The sequence below is a fragment of the Rattus norvegicus genome, chromosome 7, assembly GCF_036323735.1.
Source record: "Rattus norvegicus strain BN/NHsdMcwi chromosome 7, GRCr8, whole genome shotgun sequence".
Classification (NCBI taxonomy): domain Eukaryota; kingdom Metazoa; phylum Chordata; class Mammalia; order Rodentia; family Muridae; genus Rattus; species Rattus norvegicus.
In genome coordinates, this window is record NC_086025.1 from 121,875,065 (window position 1) to 121,891,387 (window position 16,323).

The 16,323-nt window shown below is 48.5% G+C and overlaps 1 protein-coding gene across 16 annotated transcripts in view; it reads right to left on the reverse strand.

The window, feature by feature from the left end:
- Window positions 1-16,323, reverse strand: part of Ttll8 (tubulin tyrosine ligase like 8) — a 66,153-nt gene that overhangs the window by 14,873 nt on the left and 34,957 nt on the right. For 8 of the 16 annotated variants that reach the window (XM_063264694.1, XM_056984464.2, XM_056984465.2 and 5 more), the window contains 4 exons: window positions 12,760-12,908; window positions 10,347-10,590; window positions 8,690-9,125; window positions 5,872-7,987 (listed from right to left, as the gene is read on the reverse strand). In XM_063264694.1, coding sequence (XP_063120764.1) covers window positions 7,394-7,987; window positions 8,690-9,125; window positions 10,347-10,590; window positions 12,760-12,908 — 1,423 coding nt within the window. In that variant the 3' untranslated portion in view covers window positions 5,872-7,393. Of the gene's footprint in view, window positions 1-5,871; window positions 7,988-8,689; window positions 9,126-10,346; window positions 10,613-11,080; window positions 11,532-12,759; window positions 12,909-16,323 lie in introns of those variants that run through there. The other 8 variants (XM_063264699.1, XM_063264697.1, XM_063264698.1 and 5 more) reach the window with 4 other exon arrangements.

Below are 16,323 nucleotides of genomic sequence, written 5' to 3' on the forward strand. Positions count from 1 at the left end.
CCCAAGCTCCGAAAAAAAGAACCAAAAAAAAAAAAATGCGTCCAAACAAAAATAGCACTTTACAGCCAGGCGTGGTGGTCTGCAGCTTTAATCCAAGCATTTGGGAGACAGAAGCAACGAGATCTCAGGGAAGCCAAGGCTACCTGGTCACTTAGCAACTTCCAGGTTAGCCAGAACTACAAAGTGAGACCCTCTCTCAGAACAAAACAAAACACAAACACAAAAAGGTGGGGGTGGATTGGGGAGATGGCTTCAAGCGGAAGAACACTGGCTGCTCTTCCAGAGAGCCTAAGTTCAATTCCCAGAAGCCACATGGTGGTTCATAACTGTGGGTAATTCTAACCCCCTTCCTGTCTCTGCAGTCACCGGGCATGTGTGATGTGTATAGACATTCATGAAGGCAAAATTCCCACTCATAAAAATAAAATTAATACGTTTTCAAAAATTAAACAAAAGGGGCACTTTAACAAAGTATGTTCAAATGAGCTACGGAATAGTCAACTTCATTAGCACCAGAGAAATGCAGACTGAAGCCGCAAGGTGCCATCACTTCCAATAGAACAGCTAAGATAGAGCTTGAACCTCCCTTGTGAGGCATATGTGACCAAATGGGACACGTAACACCACCAAGAGCTGTACCTGTCCTTGAACATGGCCTATCAATGCTATCCTATTCCTAGAGAAGAGGGGAATGCAGCAGTTCTATCTGCAAACACCGGGACTGGAAACGGCTAACAGGGATACAAACAGATACTTTGTAGTTAAGAACAAACGGACAGCTGCAGCCAATAAAGCAAATCTAGCCACATGTCTACCCAACGTCAACCAAATGTGCTTTGTTTCTAGACTATTGGCAATTGCTTTAACATACACAAACATTAAATGATGTCATTCATCCATTTAGGAGAAAGGGCTTGTGATAACTCTGTGGATGTAAAAGCTGTTTGGAAAAAATACAGTCTGGGGCCAGGAGTGAGGGCACACGCCTTTACTCTCAGCACTCTGGAGAGAGTCAGGTGGATCTCTGTGCGTTCAAGGCCAGCCTGATCTACACAGCCAGATCCAGTATAGCCAGGGTTACACTGAGAGCCTGTCTTAAAAACAAATAAGAACAAAAAGAATTCAAGTGGTGAAGTATTTAACGCTCATGGACAGAGCAAACATTTCAGAAATCTATGAACTCATGCATCCATTTGGCGCAATCTCATTTGCCATTTCAATATGGCTGCCTGTGAAATGTTGTAAGCCCATATGGCAGTTATAAAGAAGAGAGCAAGAAAGGCCAAGACGTCTCCCTACCGGAGGTAACGTTGTGGCAATTCAGATGGCATAGCCCTAGGGCAGGTGCATACAAGCTGGGACAGACTGAAGGTGACTCATGGACCCAGAGGGAGACACAAACATAAGAAGTGATCCTTAACTCACACTTTATACAAAAACCACCTCCATCCACCCACTCACCTCTCTCTCTCTCTCTCTCTCTCTAATGATGTGTGTGTCTGTGTGTCTGAGTGTCTGTGTGTCTCTGTGTGAGTATGTGCATGTGAGTACAGGTGCTTGTGAAGATCAGGAGAGGGTGTCAGATCCCCTGCAGCTAGAGTTACAGGTGGCTGTGAACCGCCCGATGACATGGGTGCTGAGAACTGAACTTGAGTCCTCTGTAAGTTCTCTTCATCACTGAGCCAATCTCCATAACCCACTTCGCTTCAGAGGACTCTTCTAATTGCCATAAGAGAATACTATTTCAAATTCAAGGACAAAAAGAATTAAAAAAAAAGACAAAAATAGCATCAGGAGAAAAGGTAGACGATGTGCTCGTATAAAATTAAACCATCTGCCTGGTGGTGGTGGAGCCTGCTTTAATCCCAGCATGTGGGAGGCAGAGGCAGGCGCATCTCTGAGTTTGAAGCCAGTTTGGTCTACAGGGTGAGTACCAGGACAGCCAGGGCTGCACAGAGAAACTCTGTCGTGAAGAAAACAACAACAACAACAACAACAAATGAACAACCTTTGTTTATATCAGATGTTGTTCAAGGGGTCTTTGGGTGGCTCAGTTGGTAGCTTGCTTGTCTAGCAATCAAAAGGCCTCTGTTTTCTAAGTATCAAATTGGAGCACAGGTAGTAATCCTAACACTCGGGAGGAAGGGGCGGAAGAGTCAAGAGGACAAAGGAGGATGAAATATCCACAGTGCATACTATAAATACAAACCACCACACAGAAACCCATGCAAAGCGCCTCTGAAGTGACAGTTCTCAGGGGAGGAAGAGATGTGTAGTCAGCAAAATTACATCACGACTACACACTTTCTTAAACCTACATGATAAGCAATAGACTGCTGGTAATTCAATGAGTCCATAAGTCTTCCCTACACTTTTTTTTTTTTGAGACAGGGTCTCACTCTGTAGCTTTAGCGGTCCTGGAACTTGCTATGTAGAACAGGCTGGCCTTGAAGTCACAGAGATCCTCTTGCCGTTGTTGCTGGGATCCCAGGTGTTCGCCACCACCTTTCTATGCATTCTTCTCTCTGCGTTCTTGGTGAGATGTGTACATTGTTTTAAGCACTACAGAAATGGTTATTTTGTTCTCATTTGCTGGTTTTCAATTGTTTTGTTTGGTTATTTCTGCAAGCTAGCATTTCTCGTTTCCACAAAAACTCAGTGCTAAGCCTGATAACCCGTCTTGGGTTCCCAGGATACACATGGCGGAGAGAAAGAAAGATCCCTGAAGATTGTTCTCTGACTCCCACACTCTCACATCACGGCCCACATGCCCCCTCTCCCAAATAAAAATGTAATACAAACATTTAAAGAATGTCAATTCAATTCTGAATTCACACACACACACACACACACACACACACACACACAAGCACACAATACTTTCAAGTGTGAGGAGTAGAGGGGAAGAATGGGAGGGTAAGAGGAGGTGGAGTCCACCATTTGCCCCTTATTACATTATAAAAATAACCCAAGGGCTAAGGGTGTAGCTCAGCGGTAGAGCGCTTGCCTTAGACTCAAAGTTAGCGTCAGCTTTCTGCCTGACACACCTGGCAAGAGGGAATCTAAACTGAGATTGACTTGTGGGCATGAGTATGGGTGGTGTGTGTGTGTGTGTGTGTGTGTGTGTGTGTGTGTGTGCGTGTGCACGCGCACGGGCATTTTTCTAATTGCTAATTCATGTAGGAGGGTCCCAGTCCTTTATTCTGAGTTATATAAGAAAAATAGCTGAACAAGCCAGTGAGGGCAAGCCAGTAAGCAGGACTTCTCCATGGTCTCTGCTTCAGCTCCTGCCTCTAGGTTCCTACTTCCCTTGCTGATGGGCTGGAACCTGTAAGCCAAATAAAACCTTTCCTTCCGCGAGTTGTTTCTGTGTTTTCATCATAGCCACAGAGAAGCAAGTGTAGCATGTAGGAAGTTCCACCCCAAGCCCTAACTTTACAAAAGAGCTCTCAGCCTTTTGGTGGCGGCACACACCTTAATCTCAGCACTCAGGAGGCAGAGGCAGGCAGATCTTTGTGAGTTCGAGGCCAGCCTGTTCTACAGAGTGAGTTCCAGGACAGCCAAGGCTATAAAGAGAAATCCTGTCTTGAAATAACCAAAACCAATCAAGAATTAAGACTAATGAATAGACACACAAAGTAAGGTCCTGGATGGTGCAGTATAATTATAAAAATAAATAAATGATAATAATTTCGAGGAAAAAGAAAACCTCTCAGCTGATCTAATTATTTTGATTAAGTTGTGCCTTGCTCTAAGTTATTCCCTATTGTGTAAACTGGTATTTCTGGCTGTGTCTTACCCTAAGAGACTTAAGTAAGCCCCACAAGTGGTTTTTTATTTCATTTTAGGGTGGAGGACGACTTTCAGCTTAAGTGGGCACACAGTATTGGACACAGCATCTGTCCAGTATCCCCCAGGCAGCACAAACTGATAAAAGATCGCCTCTGGATTTCAGCCTAGTTCTGTCCCTATGGCCGACATGACCTACTCAGACGGCTTGTCTGTTCCGCTTCCGGTCTTCCTGTTTGAATCTAGTTTTGCCTTTTCACCGCTACAGCTGGACTCAGGCATACAGTTTGCTCTTATCTGGTGTCCTTATCTTAATAACATAGCTTCTCTTTGAGTCTCTGACCCACCCCTGCTTTCAGGCTTCTGGAAACTCAAACTGACTGAGCCTCTGAACCTTTTCCAGCCACTCTGTGGCATACATGTATATAGACACACACATACACAGATGTATTTACTGTGTGCGGTATAATGTGTGTGATCAGAGTTAATATTAGCAATTAAGATCAGGATAAAAGACCGAGCGTCTGCCTTGACCAGGGTTATCAAGAAGATCAGAAGTATCTGGTTCATTGCAGTTTGTGTCTGAAGCAGCTGTACTCTGTGAATTTATTGTTTGTTATTCAAGAAACTCTGACAACTGTGTTGGTCTATGTTTCTGACATAGGGTGCTCATGACAAAAATTCAGTGAATCTTTAAATAAATTAAAAGAATTGATAAGATTTATTCAGATGGTGATTTTAAAAATCAATAGAATCGCTATAAAAGGAGCATGATTTGTGATACAATAAAATAATATCAAAAGATACCATTTACAAAGAAAATATGCAGAGGAAGAAATTTGCTGAAAAGGAGCAAAGAAAATTATAGTTTAGGGCCCAGAGAGCTTTCTTAGTGGGTAAAGGCACTTTTAATAACCCTGAAGATGTGGGTTCAATTCCCAGGACTACATAATGGAAAAAGAAAATCAACTCCCATAAGTGTCCTCTGACCTTAATACACATACACTCATACACACCCACACCCACCCACACCCACACACACACACTCACACATACACACTCATGCACTCACACACACTCACGTACACACACATTCACACTCACACATACACACTCATGCACACACACACTCACACACTCTCACACATACAAACTCACACATATACACCCTCACACACATACATATACACTCACACACACATGCATGCACAAACACACTCCAATTAAATGTCATTTAAAAAATTCTAAGCATTTAAGGGTTGGAGAGATGGCTCAGCAGTTAAGAGCACTTGTTAGTCTCGCAGAGGACCTGGGTTCAGTTCCCAGTTCACAACCATCCATAACTCCAGGTCCAGGGGATCCAACAACCTTTTCTGACCTTCACAGGCACCAGGCACATACGCTGCACATACACACATGGAGGCAAAACACTCATATGCATGAAAAAAATATCAAATGCTCATCTTGTAATATTTTTAAAGTATTGGCATTTAAAGAAAGACCCCCAAGGATAAGCAGATGAATACGCACACTGCATTCATGAACTGTAAGGCTCGGTGTGGTAAAGGAACCAGCTTGACCCTGAATACAAATGTAGATTTGTATATACTGATATACAAGTTCAAAGTGGTGCCCTGTGCCGTACCCTAAAATTCTAATAGTGTTTACCATTGGTGTTTGCTTGATATTGACCGTATGTGACAGTACCGGTGCAGGACAGCTCAGCCATTCCCAAGGAAACAAGATGGAGAGATTTGCATTAGGCAATAAGTCCGTAAACAGCGGGAAGACACTGTACCATTGACCTAAGGTGGAGGACTAGATCAGTGAGCCAGGCTGGCACACGCAGGGGCAGGCCTGTCTATGTATGCGAGCATAGACCTCTTGGTAGAGGTGACCTCCCAAGTGGGGAGGATTTCCCAGAGGCGTCTGTTTGGACTCTATTGACCTTGCCTCCTGCTAACGATGCTCCCACTCTAAGAACTCCAGTTGCTAGCAGACGCCTGGGGTTCTGGTTATGCTCTTGAGTCCTTCATTGACAAATGACAACAACAACAAATAAAAACCCACCAAATTTGGAGATGTTGGTTAAACTGATTGTATTAAAGTTAAGATGGTCTTACATAAAAAGAAAAACACCAGGAAGAAGTGAAAAGACCATTTACAGGGTAGGAAACAATGTTTCGTAACAAAAATGCAACAGAACAGGGGGAGTCTTTAACAGAAACTATGACAGGTAAGAGAAAAGTGGGACCCAGGGTCCTCTGGACGGTTGACCAAAGATGCAAGCCAGAACTTTCTAGAAGAAACCAGAGTGGTTGCTGAATATGTGACAGTAGATAATTTCACTTCGCTATCAAGTGCAGGAAGCTTACTAATACTTCACAAGAGGCAGGAACAGCAGTGTTGCAGGCAACAGCTGCCCGTAGGGTGCTGGCCAGAGTGTGAATTGGTACAATCTATACCTGCAATGGGGGTGAAATTCGCATCCTCCCAGATTTTTGTCCTTCCTCTTTGGAAATCGTGTCTTTGCTGATGCTATGACGGAATGAGGTCATACTAAAATGCGGGTGGGAGGTCTAACACGATGATTGCTATTCTTATGAAAGGGAATGCTAAACAGACACTGGAAGGCATATGCCCGCATGGAGATCAGTGCAGGAACGAAGCAAGCACCAGTCATCAGAGATCACTGGCGGGCACCAGGAACTGTAGGGGAGACGGTCTCTACTGTCCTCAGCAGCATGGTTTTGTTGACCTGGTTATCAGAGTTAAACCTTCCCTTTTTAGCTACCCGTGTGTGTGGTTATTGTTACAGAGACACTCAAATTGTCAGCTAGAGCTGTTGCTTCTGCTGACATTTCCCTACAGGAAGAGGTCTGTAGGTGCGCAGTCCCAGGGTTCCTAGAGACACATTTGCAGAGTTATCCACACAGGATGGCTTAGGCACAGGCATGGAGGTTGACCCAGATGCTCCCCGCTCACCGAAAGCCTCGACTGGCAACATCCCTGTGTCCACCTGACACACATCACTGCCATCCTTGGCAGTAGGGTACGGCTGCAAAGAGGGCAGTGAGAGACCCTACTCCAGACCTTCCCATCCAGGGGCACAGAGAAGAGAGCTATAGACAGGACCAGGTGGGGTGGGGGAGGCAGTAAGAAAGAGAAACTAACTAGGTAGAGGGATACAGCTTGGGGGCACAAGCATCCTTTAACAGAGCAAAGTGGGGGCCTGAGGCAACACTCTCCGAGCCAATGCCAGTTAACAGGTGGCCACATGAAGTCCTGGGTATAAACACAGCTCAGCTACTTCAGCCCATACCACAGATGTGTCCTCGCCACCTGAATCTTCAGGAAAGCGTGTGCAAGAGCTCAGTGATCCCTCCACCTTGCACATTCATGGCACGTGATGCTGTCTGAGCGCTATATCCTGTCCCTGGATCCCTGCTCTATCTGAGGAAACAAGAGTACTGAGGAAACCCCACTGGACACCCCACTATTGCGACAGGAGTAAGTATGCTACCCGCCTTGGCCAACATTACACCTAGTGTCTGCCCAGGTCAGTGCCAGTGCGCCCCCGCACCCCTTTGCTTGTGAGATCCTCTCAGGGGATACCCCTGATCCAGCCCTGTGCCCTGTTTTGGAGAATGCAGCTTGAAGGTCTTCTCTGAGAGCTGGGGTGGAGCCAGAGCTCCTCAAATACAATGGGACAGAAAGGCATAGAGTCCCTACGGCTACCTGACGCTCTGGGTGGTGGAGACTGGGTCCTCTGCATATTCTGTAGCACCAGGGCAGGGTACTGCGCACTTATTAAGTTTACCTCTGAGTGTTTACCGGATTGGACTTTGGTAAAAGTGCTCTTATAGGCCTTACTGTCTACATGTTGGTAGTTATTGACGTCGAATGCATAGGTGGGCTTTGCTTGACCTCTGACCTCAGCAGCCATTACTGGCGCCGACCAGGTGTTTGAAAGTACCTTTGCCTCTTCCCGTTTCCAGTCCGGTCTCACGGTCATTCTGGAGGGCCCAATCACTGTCTCCGGCAGGGGCCGGGCGCTCCGCGCTTTGGTTGGAGCATCTAAGAGCGAGTCTGAAAAGCCGAGGTTGGCAATGGGCGGCATTTGCTTCTTGGCTTTCTTCACACTGATACCTTCCACACAGAGGTCAGACCCATTGAACGGTGGCAGCTCCACGGCAGGCTGTGAGAAGAAGTAACTTGTCAGGATTCCTCCCTGATTCAGAAACCGGAGGCTGCAGCTGGAGAGTCACCTGGCTGGTCCCACACCAAGCCGCCTGCCATACCTCAGAAGCTTTGCCTGTGGCTCTCGGGTGCTCACTGGACCCTGAAGAAGAGCAACCAGCTTGTCTTTCTACAGGTCCCGGGGCTCAAACCACAGGGTAGACAGAAGCCCAGAGACAAAAGCCTCAGCCTTGATGCCTAGTCTGCTGGGTCATCCCTGAAGGGAGGGTGCTAGAGAAATTTCAGAAGGAGGCTCTGAAGAGAGAAGTCTATAAGGGCCCAGGGGGTTGTGAACCATCCCCAGCCAGTCAAGCAAAGGCATCTCCTATTACCCATAAAGCTGGGACAAGGAGAAATGACAGGTAGAAAGACTAGATTATGAAAGTCAGAGAGCCCAAGTGACAGGGCTGTCCAGCCTCCATGTCTAGAGTAAACCTTTTGCTAGGTACACACAGAAGGGTGAGCTTGGGGCAGATCAGCAGAGCCAGGCTCCTGAGAGTCCTGCATGAAGCCAGGACCACTTTGTCTAGACCCAAGAAACAGGATTCGTGTCCCCCACTTACCAGTGACTGAAAATGAGGTGGCTGCCACCCAGGAGTCCAAGCCCACCCACCTTGTGGGCAGACACTAGCAGCCTAGGAAGGGTGGCCGCTATCCTCACCTGCCTCCACAGAAGCTCAAAGTTGCCGATGTCACAGTTTCGGTCCAGTTTTCGGTCCACCACAACCTTGATGGTGTCCTCCTGCACCTGGGCGCAGAGCTGAGCTGTGACAGGAGTGGAGGGGTGCATGGTGGGGCTGGAGTTGATCTCGATGAGCCAGGGCTTGAAGTCTCGCCCCAGAATGAAGTCTGCTCCATAGAGCTCGAAGCTATTCTTACGGGCTTCTACATGGTCCTGGGCCACCCTCATGGCGTTGGTGACAGCTCTTTTCATAGACGGGTAGATGATACTACCCCATGTGCCTCCTCGGCCCCTCTTCTGCAGGTACTCCTGGAAGCGGGTGCTGGTCCACATGTTATGGCAAGGTAGCAGTGGACTTCGTTCTTTGTCATTTTTGAGACGCCTCTGGATGGAGTTGTTACACAGGTGGATGGCGCTGTGGGCAAGGTCCTTGTGAGATTGCTGTATCCCAGCAACCATCACACGGAGCCAGTACAGTCTCCCCAGCTTGCCCCGAAGTCATAAAGCCTGGTGCAGGAGACCTGGGACTGCTCTGCTACCCTGAAGCAGCATGGACCCCCTCCACCTCACCCCTAACCAGCCTGGGGAACAGCACGGATTGTAACCGGGACATAGCGGAGGTCCACCAATGCAGAACCAACCACTAGGGAAAAGAAATCTGCCCGTGCCTCAGTTTCCCCAAATGCATGTGTCTGTAAAAGCCTATGATGAGCCACCTACCTAATGTTTCCAGTGAGTTAGTTTTATGCTCCTGCCGAGCTCTACACACACTTGAAACAAGTAATACCTTTAAACTGTAAGACACTGTTTAGAACTAAGGGAGTTTTCATTTGAACTGCAGGATGGGGTAGGCATGCCACATTGGGAACCTCCTTCCAGTTCCAGAATGAGGCCTGCTCCACAGACCTATGTAAGAAAGGAGAACATTTAAAGGATGCAGCCACCTATATGGTAGCTTTCAAACTACTTCTTTAACTTCTGTCGGTGCAGCTGAATTAAGCCCATTCATCTGGGAATCTCCTATCAGCCAAAGCTGAAAGGGAGCGTAAAATATTGCCAGAGTTCATGGCTCGATGGCTCAGCTGAGCCCATGTTTAGAGGCTGCGTGCTGCTCCCGGGTTCCATTTGCACAGTGAGCTTCTAGACCCTGCTCTAGACTCCTTGTCCAGAGGCCACACACAGATAGGGGTGGTTGGTTGCCTTTGGCTCTGCCCAGCCCCCTTCCAGGTGTGACCTAACAGGTGTGACTCCAGGTGTGCTGAGGGGAGAGTTTTCCCAGCAGTTTCAATTGAGCAACCCTCAGCCTCTCAGGATTCCAACTTTCCCTCTCAGAGTCCCCTAGGGCATCCAGGTTCCCAGTCCTGCCTGTCAAGGGACAATCACTAAACCACGGGGGGTGGGGGGAGCCCTGAGTCATCCCTGAGGATTCAGATAGGTTCTCAATATCCTGCCCTCTCTGGGATGTATTTGTTGATCCCCAGACCCCCCTGAGCCTGGTAGTCTGGATAACTTTGATGCTTTGGCAGTGACCTAGAGGATTCAGCGTGGCAAAGAGCCACGGGTGCCTTATCCACACATCCCCAAGGGCCTCCCTCCTGCTAGGTGTCTAGAGGAACATGGAGCTCCCACTGCTGACCTGTCCAGTTTGTCCAGGGAGAAGCGCTGCGTGGAGAACCGGAGGTAGCTCTCTTTGTAGAACCAGATGGTTAGGGGATTCCAGTCTGTGACAAGGAACCACTGTCTGATGTCAAACTTGGTGTCATAGATGAGCATCGGGGTCTCGATGTACTTCTGGACCACCCATTTGTTGTCCTTCGTGGTCTGGCTGTCTGTGGCCACCAGATCCAGGATGTTCTCCACACGGTCCATGCACACAATATCTCCAAGAACAAGAGGTTATACCTTGGCCCAGTGCAGCACAGTCCCCAGGCAGCCAAATAGGCCCCAACCCCCACCCTGACATCGGTCCAGCATCAAGAGTACATTCAGGGGACAAAGTTACACACAGTTGGCACTGACTACTTGTTCAGTTCTCTCACCATGGCACCAACCTTACACTCTAGGCCATGTGTTCCTCTCTCCTGCCGTGGGGCCAACCCTACACTCCAGAGAGCACATGGAGATTAAGTGAGAACAGAGCAGGGAATCACTCAAGAGCAGGCTTTTGGGTTTGGTGTGCTCTCCGACCAGGATCGTTGGAGACCAGTAAGGGCTAATACCACAGGAGTGACCAGCCAAATGGGATAACTGGCACAGGTAAGGGGTCTTTAATTTATCCCCATTGGTTTCCTTTACCCATAGGCAGACTCCTTGGCCCTAAAGTAGGCCTGTCTGACTTGTGCAGCAGACAGGAAGGAGCAAAGTGTTTCCTTGTGAGCTATGCAGGGTTTAATGACAGTGACAGAGCCTGCTGCTCACTTTCCCCTGTCATGGCAATGTAGGACAAGAGGGAGGCCACAAGATAGGCAGAGCACCCTTGCAATCTGCCCAGGAACACGAGTTTCTGCTGAGATTTGGGGGACCATTCCACAGCACATCTGGTCATCAATTCTGATGATAGAAGGCAGAGAGAGGCTTCCATCCACAGGATCCTGTGAGCACAAGGTGAGTTCTCACAAGGCACATGGCTTCCATTTCTTTAGTCATGGCAAGTTGAGACCTTGCCTAAAATGAAATGAACTGCTGAAGTCACCTGGGAAGTCACCAAGGGCCACCAGCACTAGGCAAGGACACAAGCAGTCAACCTACACTTATTGAGAGCCGCACGTCTGAACAGTCCACAGAGCATCCCTGAGGATGGAGTCTTCAGTGGGAAGAAGGCCTAACAGGTGGGAGGAGACAGAGACTTCTTAGGATGGGGAGGGGGCTTAGTCCAGAGCCCAGGAAGGAACGCAGCACTACAGCGCTACAGAGCAAGGTAGTAGCATCACAGGAGAATGGAGGAAGCCCTGACTGTCTGCAGGACGCCAGATGGGAATGGACCACCTACGTTCAGGAAGCAGAATAAACCAGGATAGAAGAACTCTGGTCCTGGATGTGATAAATCTACACACTAATAGCAAGTTTTATTAACTTGCTATTAACAAGATCTTTCCAGGCACCCACATGGGGGTTCACAATCACCTGTAACTCCTGGGGCTTCTGACACTTTCTTCTTCCACGGGCACCAGGCACATACATGGTTCACATACACATGTGCAAGAAAAGAAACCACTCATACACACAAAATAAATGAATCTAAAAATATTTTAAATCACATAAATAACCTGTGAGTTACAAAAGTTCAGAATAAGTCAAGAGACCAACAGGATATACAAACTAAAAAGTCTGTTTAAATACTACAGGAAAACAGAGCATTCTTTAACAGAGACAAGAGGATGTAGCTAATGTCACAGACAGAGGAAATTTGGTAGCCGTAAATATTTTATTATTTCACAGGAAAGCCTGGAAATAAACAAACAGCGTTTAAATCAGAGACGAGAAGAAAAACCCCTCATAGGAAGAACTGAGACCATTGACTTTGGAAACACAAATAAAATTAGGAAATTACACACACGCCTATGCTCATATACACATGCGCACACCATCACACATGTGCACACACACCATTAAGAGAGAAGAGAATGTAATTCTGGCTACACTTTGGGTAGGTAGGTGTGAATATGTGAATAACTCCCAGGCAAATTTTATGAGGTGTTCAGAATTTGCCTCCGAGGGTGCTTTTACCCTGGATCCGGGGGACAGGAGGTACGTTGTTTGAGATGAAGATCCTCCACACTTTTTAGAAGCTAGAATAAGCCTATTGCTAAGATCAAGGTAACATGAAAACCGACACTCTGGGGTTGTTTAACTAGTGAATACAAATGAGAAAAATCCGAGCTAAAATAGCAAACTCCAGAATGGCCCCCAGAGATGAGGCTCCTTCTCTAGCCCAGCTTGGATACTCGTCTGACCTTGGCGCCTTTCTTGAATCTCCCTCCACCACAGAGCTGCTGGCTGTCAAGTTCGGCGCCTTGCATCATGGGGAGGGCTCTGCCCATTGAACTCACCTCGGCCCCGGGACTTGGCTGCAGGCTTAATGATCCAGATGTTCCGTATCCCGTCAATCTCGGTCTGGGGGTTCACAGAGCTGATCTTACTCAGCAGAGCTTGGCACTGCGCAAAGTAACTTCTCGAATCCGTGATGGAAGCATTGCCACTGGAAAGCAAGATCCAGAAAGGACGTGAGGCTCTGAGAGCCCTCAGCCTCAGTGACTGATGGATGCCTTTACTCTAGGACAGGCTGGCATGGCAAGAAAGGATCAAGGGCAGCAGAGGATGCCTGGGCTCATGGACTTAGAGGCTGTACCTGGACAGGGTGTGTAGAGAAATAAGGACCTAAGTTCAGCATGGTGGTGCAGAGGGGCAGAGGGAAGAAGGGGAGGAGGGGCAGAGGGGCAGAGGCAGAGGCAGAGGGGCAGAGAGGCAGAGAGGCAGAGAGGCAGAGAGGCAGAGGCAGAGGGGCAGAGAGGCAGAGGGGCAGAGAGGCAGAGAGGCAGAGAGGCAGAGGCAGAGAGGCAGAGAGGCAGAGAGGCAGAGAGGCAGAGAGGCAGAGAGGCAGAGAGGCAGAGAGGCAGAGAGGCAGAGAGGCAGAGAGGCAGAGAGGCAGAGAGGCAGAGGCAGAAAGGCAGAGAGGCAGAGAGGCAGAGAGGCAGAGGCAGAGGCAGAGGCAGAGGCAGAGGCAGAGGCAGAGGCAGAGGCAGAGACGCAGAGAGGCAGAGAGGCAGAGAGGCAGAGGCAGAGAGGCAGAGAGGCAGAGAGGCAGAGAGGCAGAGAGGCAGAGAGGCAGAGGCAGAGGCAGAGGCAGAGGCAGAGGCAGAGGCAGAGGCAGAGGCAGAGGCAGAGGCAGAGGCAGAGGCAGAGGCAGAGGCAGAGGCAGAGGCAGAGGCAGAGGCAGAGGCAGAGGCAGAGGCAGAGGCAGAGGCAGAGGCAGAGGCAGGAGAATCATCCTGAGTTTTAAACCTGCAGGGTTTAACATAGCAAGTACAGCCAAGGTTTCACAATAAGAGACCCAGTTGAAACAAAAACAAACAAACAAGCAAACAACCCTGACATATGAATTGTATATGTGGAAACGGACACCAATCCTCTACCAAAGGAAGACCAGAGATGGGTGGGTCTCCGTGCAAAGACACCGCCTGCACTGTTGTTGTCAGAAAGGTCCTTCGAAAGGGAGCCAAACTGCAATGCGGACCTACCTGTCCACAGTAGAGCTTACTGTCCTGTGAACGTGACTGTCAACCTGACCCCATGTCCTTGTTGGTGACCTCAAACTTGTAGGAAAAGGCCTAGCCTGTGTCTACTGCTCAGCCACCATTCTGGCTGCAGCCAGGAGGTGGAAGCTAGGGTTTGGGGACAGGAGGCATTTGTGCTGTGTCTACCTGCTGAGAAAGGAGGGGCAGCATTTAGGAGAAAGTGAATGATGGTAATCTCTGGCCAGGTGTGTTAGAGTTTCAAGTCAGCAAGAGTCCTAGTGGGGTCAGTTTCCGCCCCCAGGTGCAGGAAACAGGTTGGTTTGTGATGGAGTGATCTTGCCGCTTGCTGGCCAGATACCAAGCAGAGCCCACTCCCCTGGTCTACCAGATGTGAGCTTCCTCTGTAGGTGTTACATGTTGGTTAATTCCATAATGGTGGGACAGTTCTGCCATAATTACTACATGGTGCAAACAGGTACAGAGAACCCCAAGTGTCCCAACACCACCATCAGGTCCATAGAGCTGGGCTGGACTAGTGTAATAGGATGGTTTTATTGGTGTGGACTGATAGCATGAGTGCTTTTACTACTGTGCTCCAGAAAGACAAGCATTTTGCTGTCCCAGTGCGAAGGAAGCCTCATGACTTCTGCAGGACAGTGGAGCCTGGACCCTGGAAGTCACCCCTGAAGGTGAGCCAGCACTGGATTCGTCTGTCACCACATCATGTTACCCACGTCACATAATGAAAGGACGAACCCTGTAAAAGTCGAGAGATTGATGAAATGGGGCAGGAGCCTGGCTTGTTTTGGAACCAATGGATGCTCGGATTCTAGACATATCCATGCTCATTCAAAAACAGACAGGGTCCCTGCAGGTCCCATGACGTGTAGCCTCTTGGCCTTCTGGGTCCTGACGCATAAGCGTCTATGTAAGAATCTGCAAGTCTCAATAAGAATCAAACAGGCCCCAAGGCTCTCCATAGGTCTTGGCACTTCTAAGTGGGCAGTCACAGCAAAGCACCCCAGAGCCTGCTCACCTAACAGTCACACCATACCACACGGGAGCCCAATGCTGCCACCTAGTGGGCTCTCTTCAGTAGCGGTTTAAGAAAATGTGGCTGAGTACCGAAAGCTCATACAGGAAAAGAGAAGCTTGGGCACCTTTGCTAAGCTGTACTCTTGTGCCATCACCGCCAGCTCAAGCTGCATACAGCCTGGGCTGCTCAGAAAGTTTCTGGTGTTATAATCCAGCTGATGGTAGCTAGTTATCACTTGCACTTTCGACCACAGGGACAAGCTCTCCCTTTCTTGAACCTTACACCGCATGGATGGTGACACAGACCCACACATTCTCTCCTTTGTCCACCTCCTCTCCTCTTTTTCTCCTATGTAGTGTCTCTTAGCCTCACAACTCGGAGATCTGTCCATGGCTCTGCCTTTTGCAACCCTTGCTGTGACACAGCTAGCTAGCGTCTGTCAGGTCTGGGCTCGCCGAGTCTTTCTGAGGCTGTTCCATTTCTGCAGGGGTAAAAGAGCTGGGTCCCAGGGCATGTAGTTCTTGCTTTTCCAAAACGCCGCTGCTCAACACTCCTGTCAGTGGTGCATTGGAGCGGTTTACTCAGGCCGATACTTGATGTCTCGAGTCTTCAATTCAGCTGTCTCGTCACACAATTCAGTGTGTCTCGTCATGGGTGGTTTCTGTTTTTTTCTTTTTTCCTTTTGCAGCTCTTGAGATCCAAGTCTCATATATAGCCCAAGCTGGCTTTGAGTTCAAGATCCTCCTGGGATTTTGGGAGTTACCACTAAGGGTTCACTGTGGCTTTAAGCTGCATTTCTGGAAAGCACCAGTGCTGGCTACTTATCTAGTCTGACTGGACAGCTGATTTGTATTGAATAAAGAGTCCATCCCATGATTATTCTTGGGACAGGGTCTCGTGGAGCCCAGGATAGCTTTGAACTTGCTGTGAGCATGAAGATGACCTTGAATTTCTGACCCTCCTGCTATTGCCTCCTGACCCCGTGTCCTTGCAGGTACTGTGGTAGATGTCTCTCTCCCAGGTGCCAGTAGTGTACCCTCAAATCTGAAAGCTTCCCAGACATCTCTACTGATTCCTGCCCTTACATCCTGAGATTATGATGGGTTTCTAAGTCAGGCCTTTTCCTACGAGTCTGAAGTCACCAACAAGGATATGGGGTCAGGTGGACAGTCATGTCCAACCCGAGTGTTTGGGGTTACAGGCATGGGCCACCACATTTAGTTTATGAGGTCCTGGAGAATGACCTCAGGGCTTCAGTATGAGATAGAGAAGCAATCTGCAAACTCAGCATTTAGTTTGGTTCATTTCTTCCCCCTAACTTGTTGTAGCGAACTCTGCGGCTT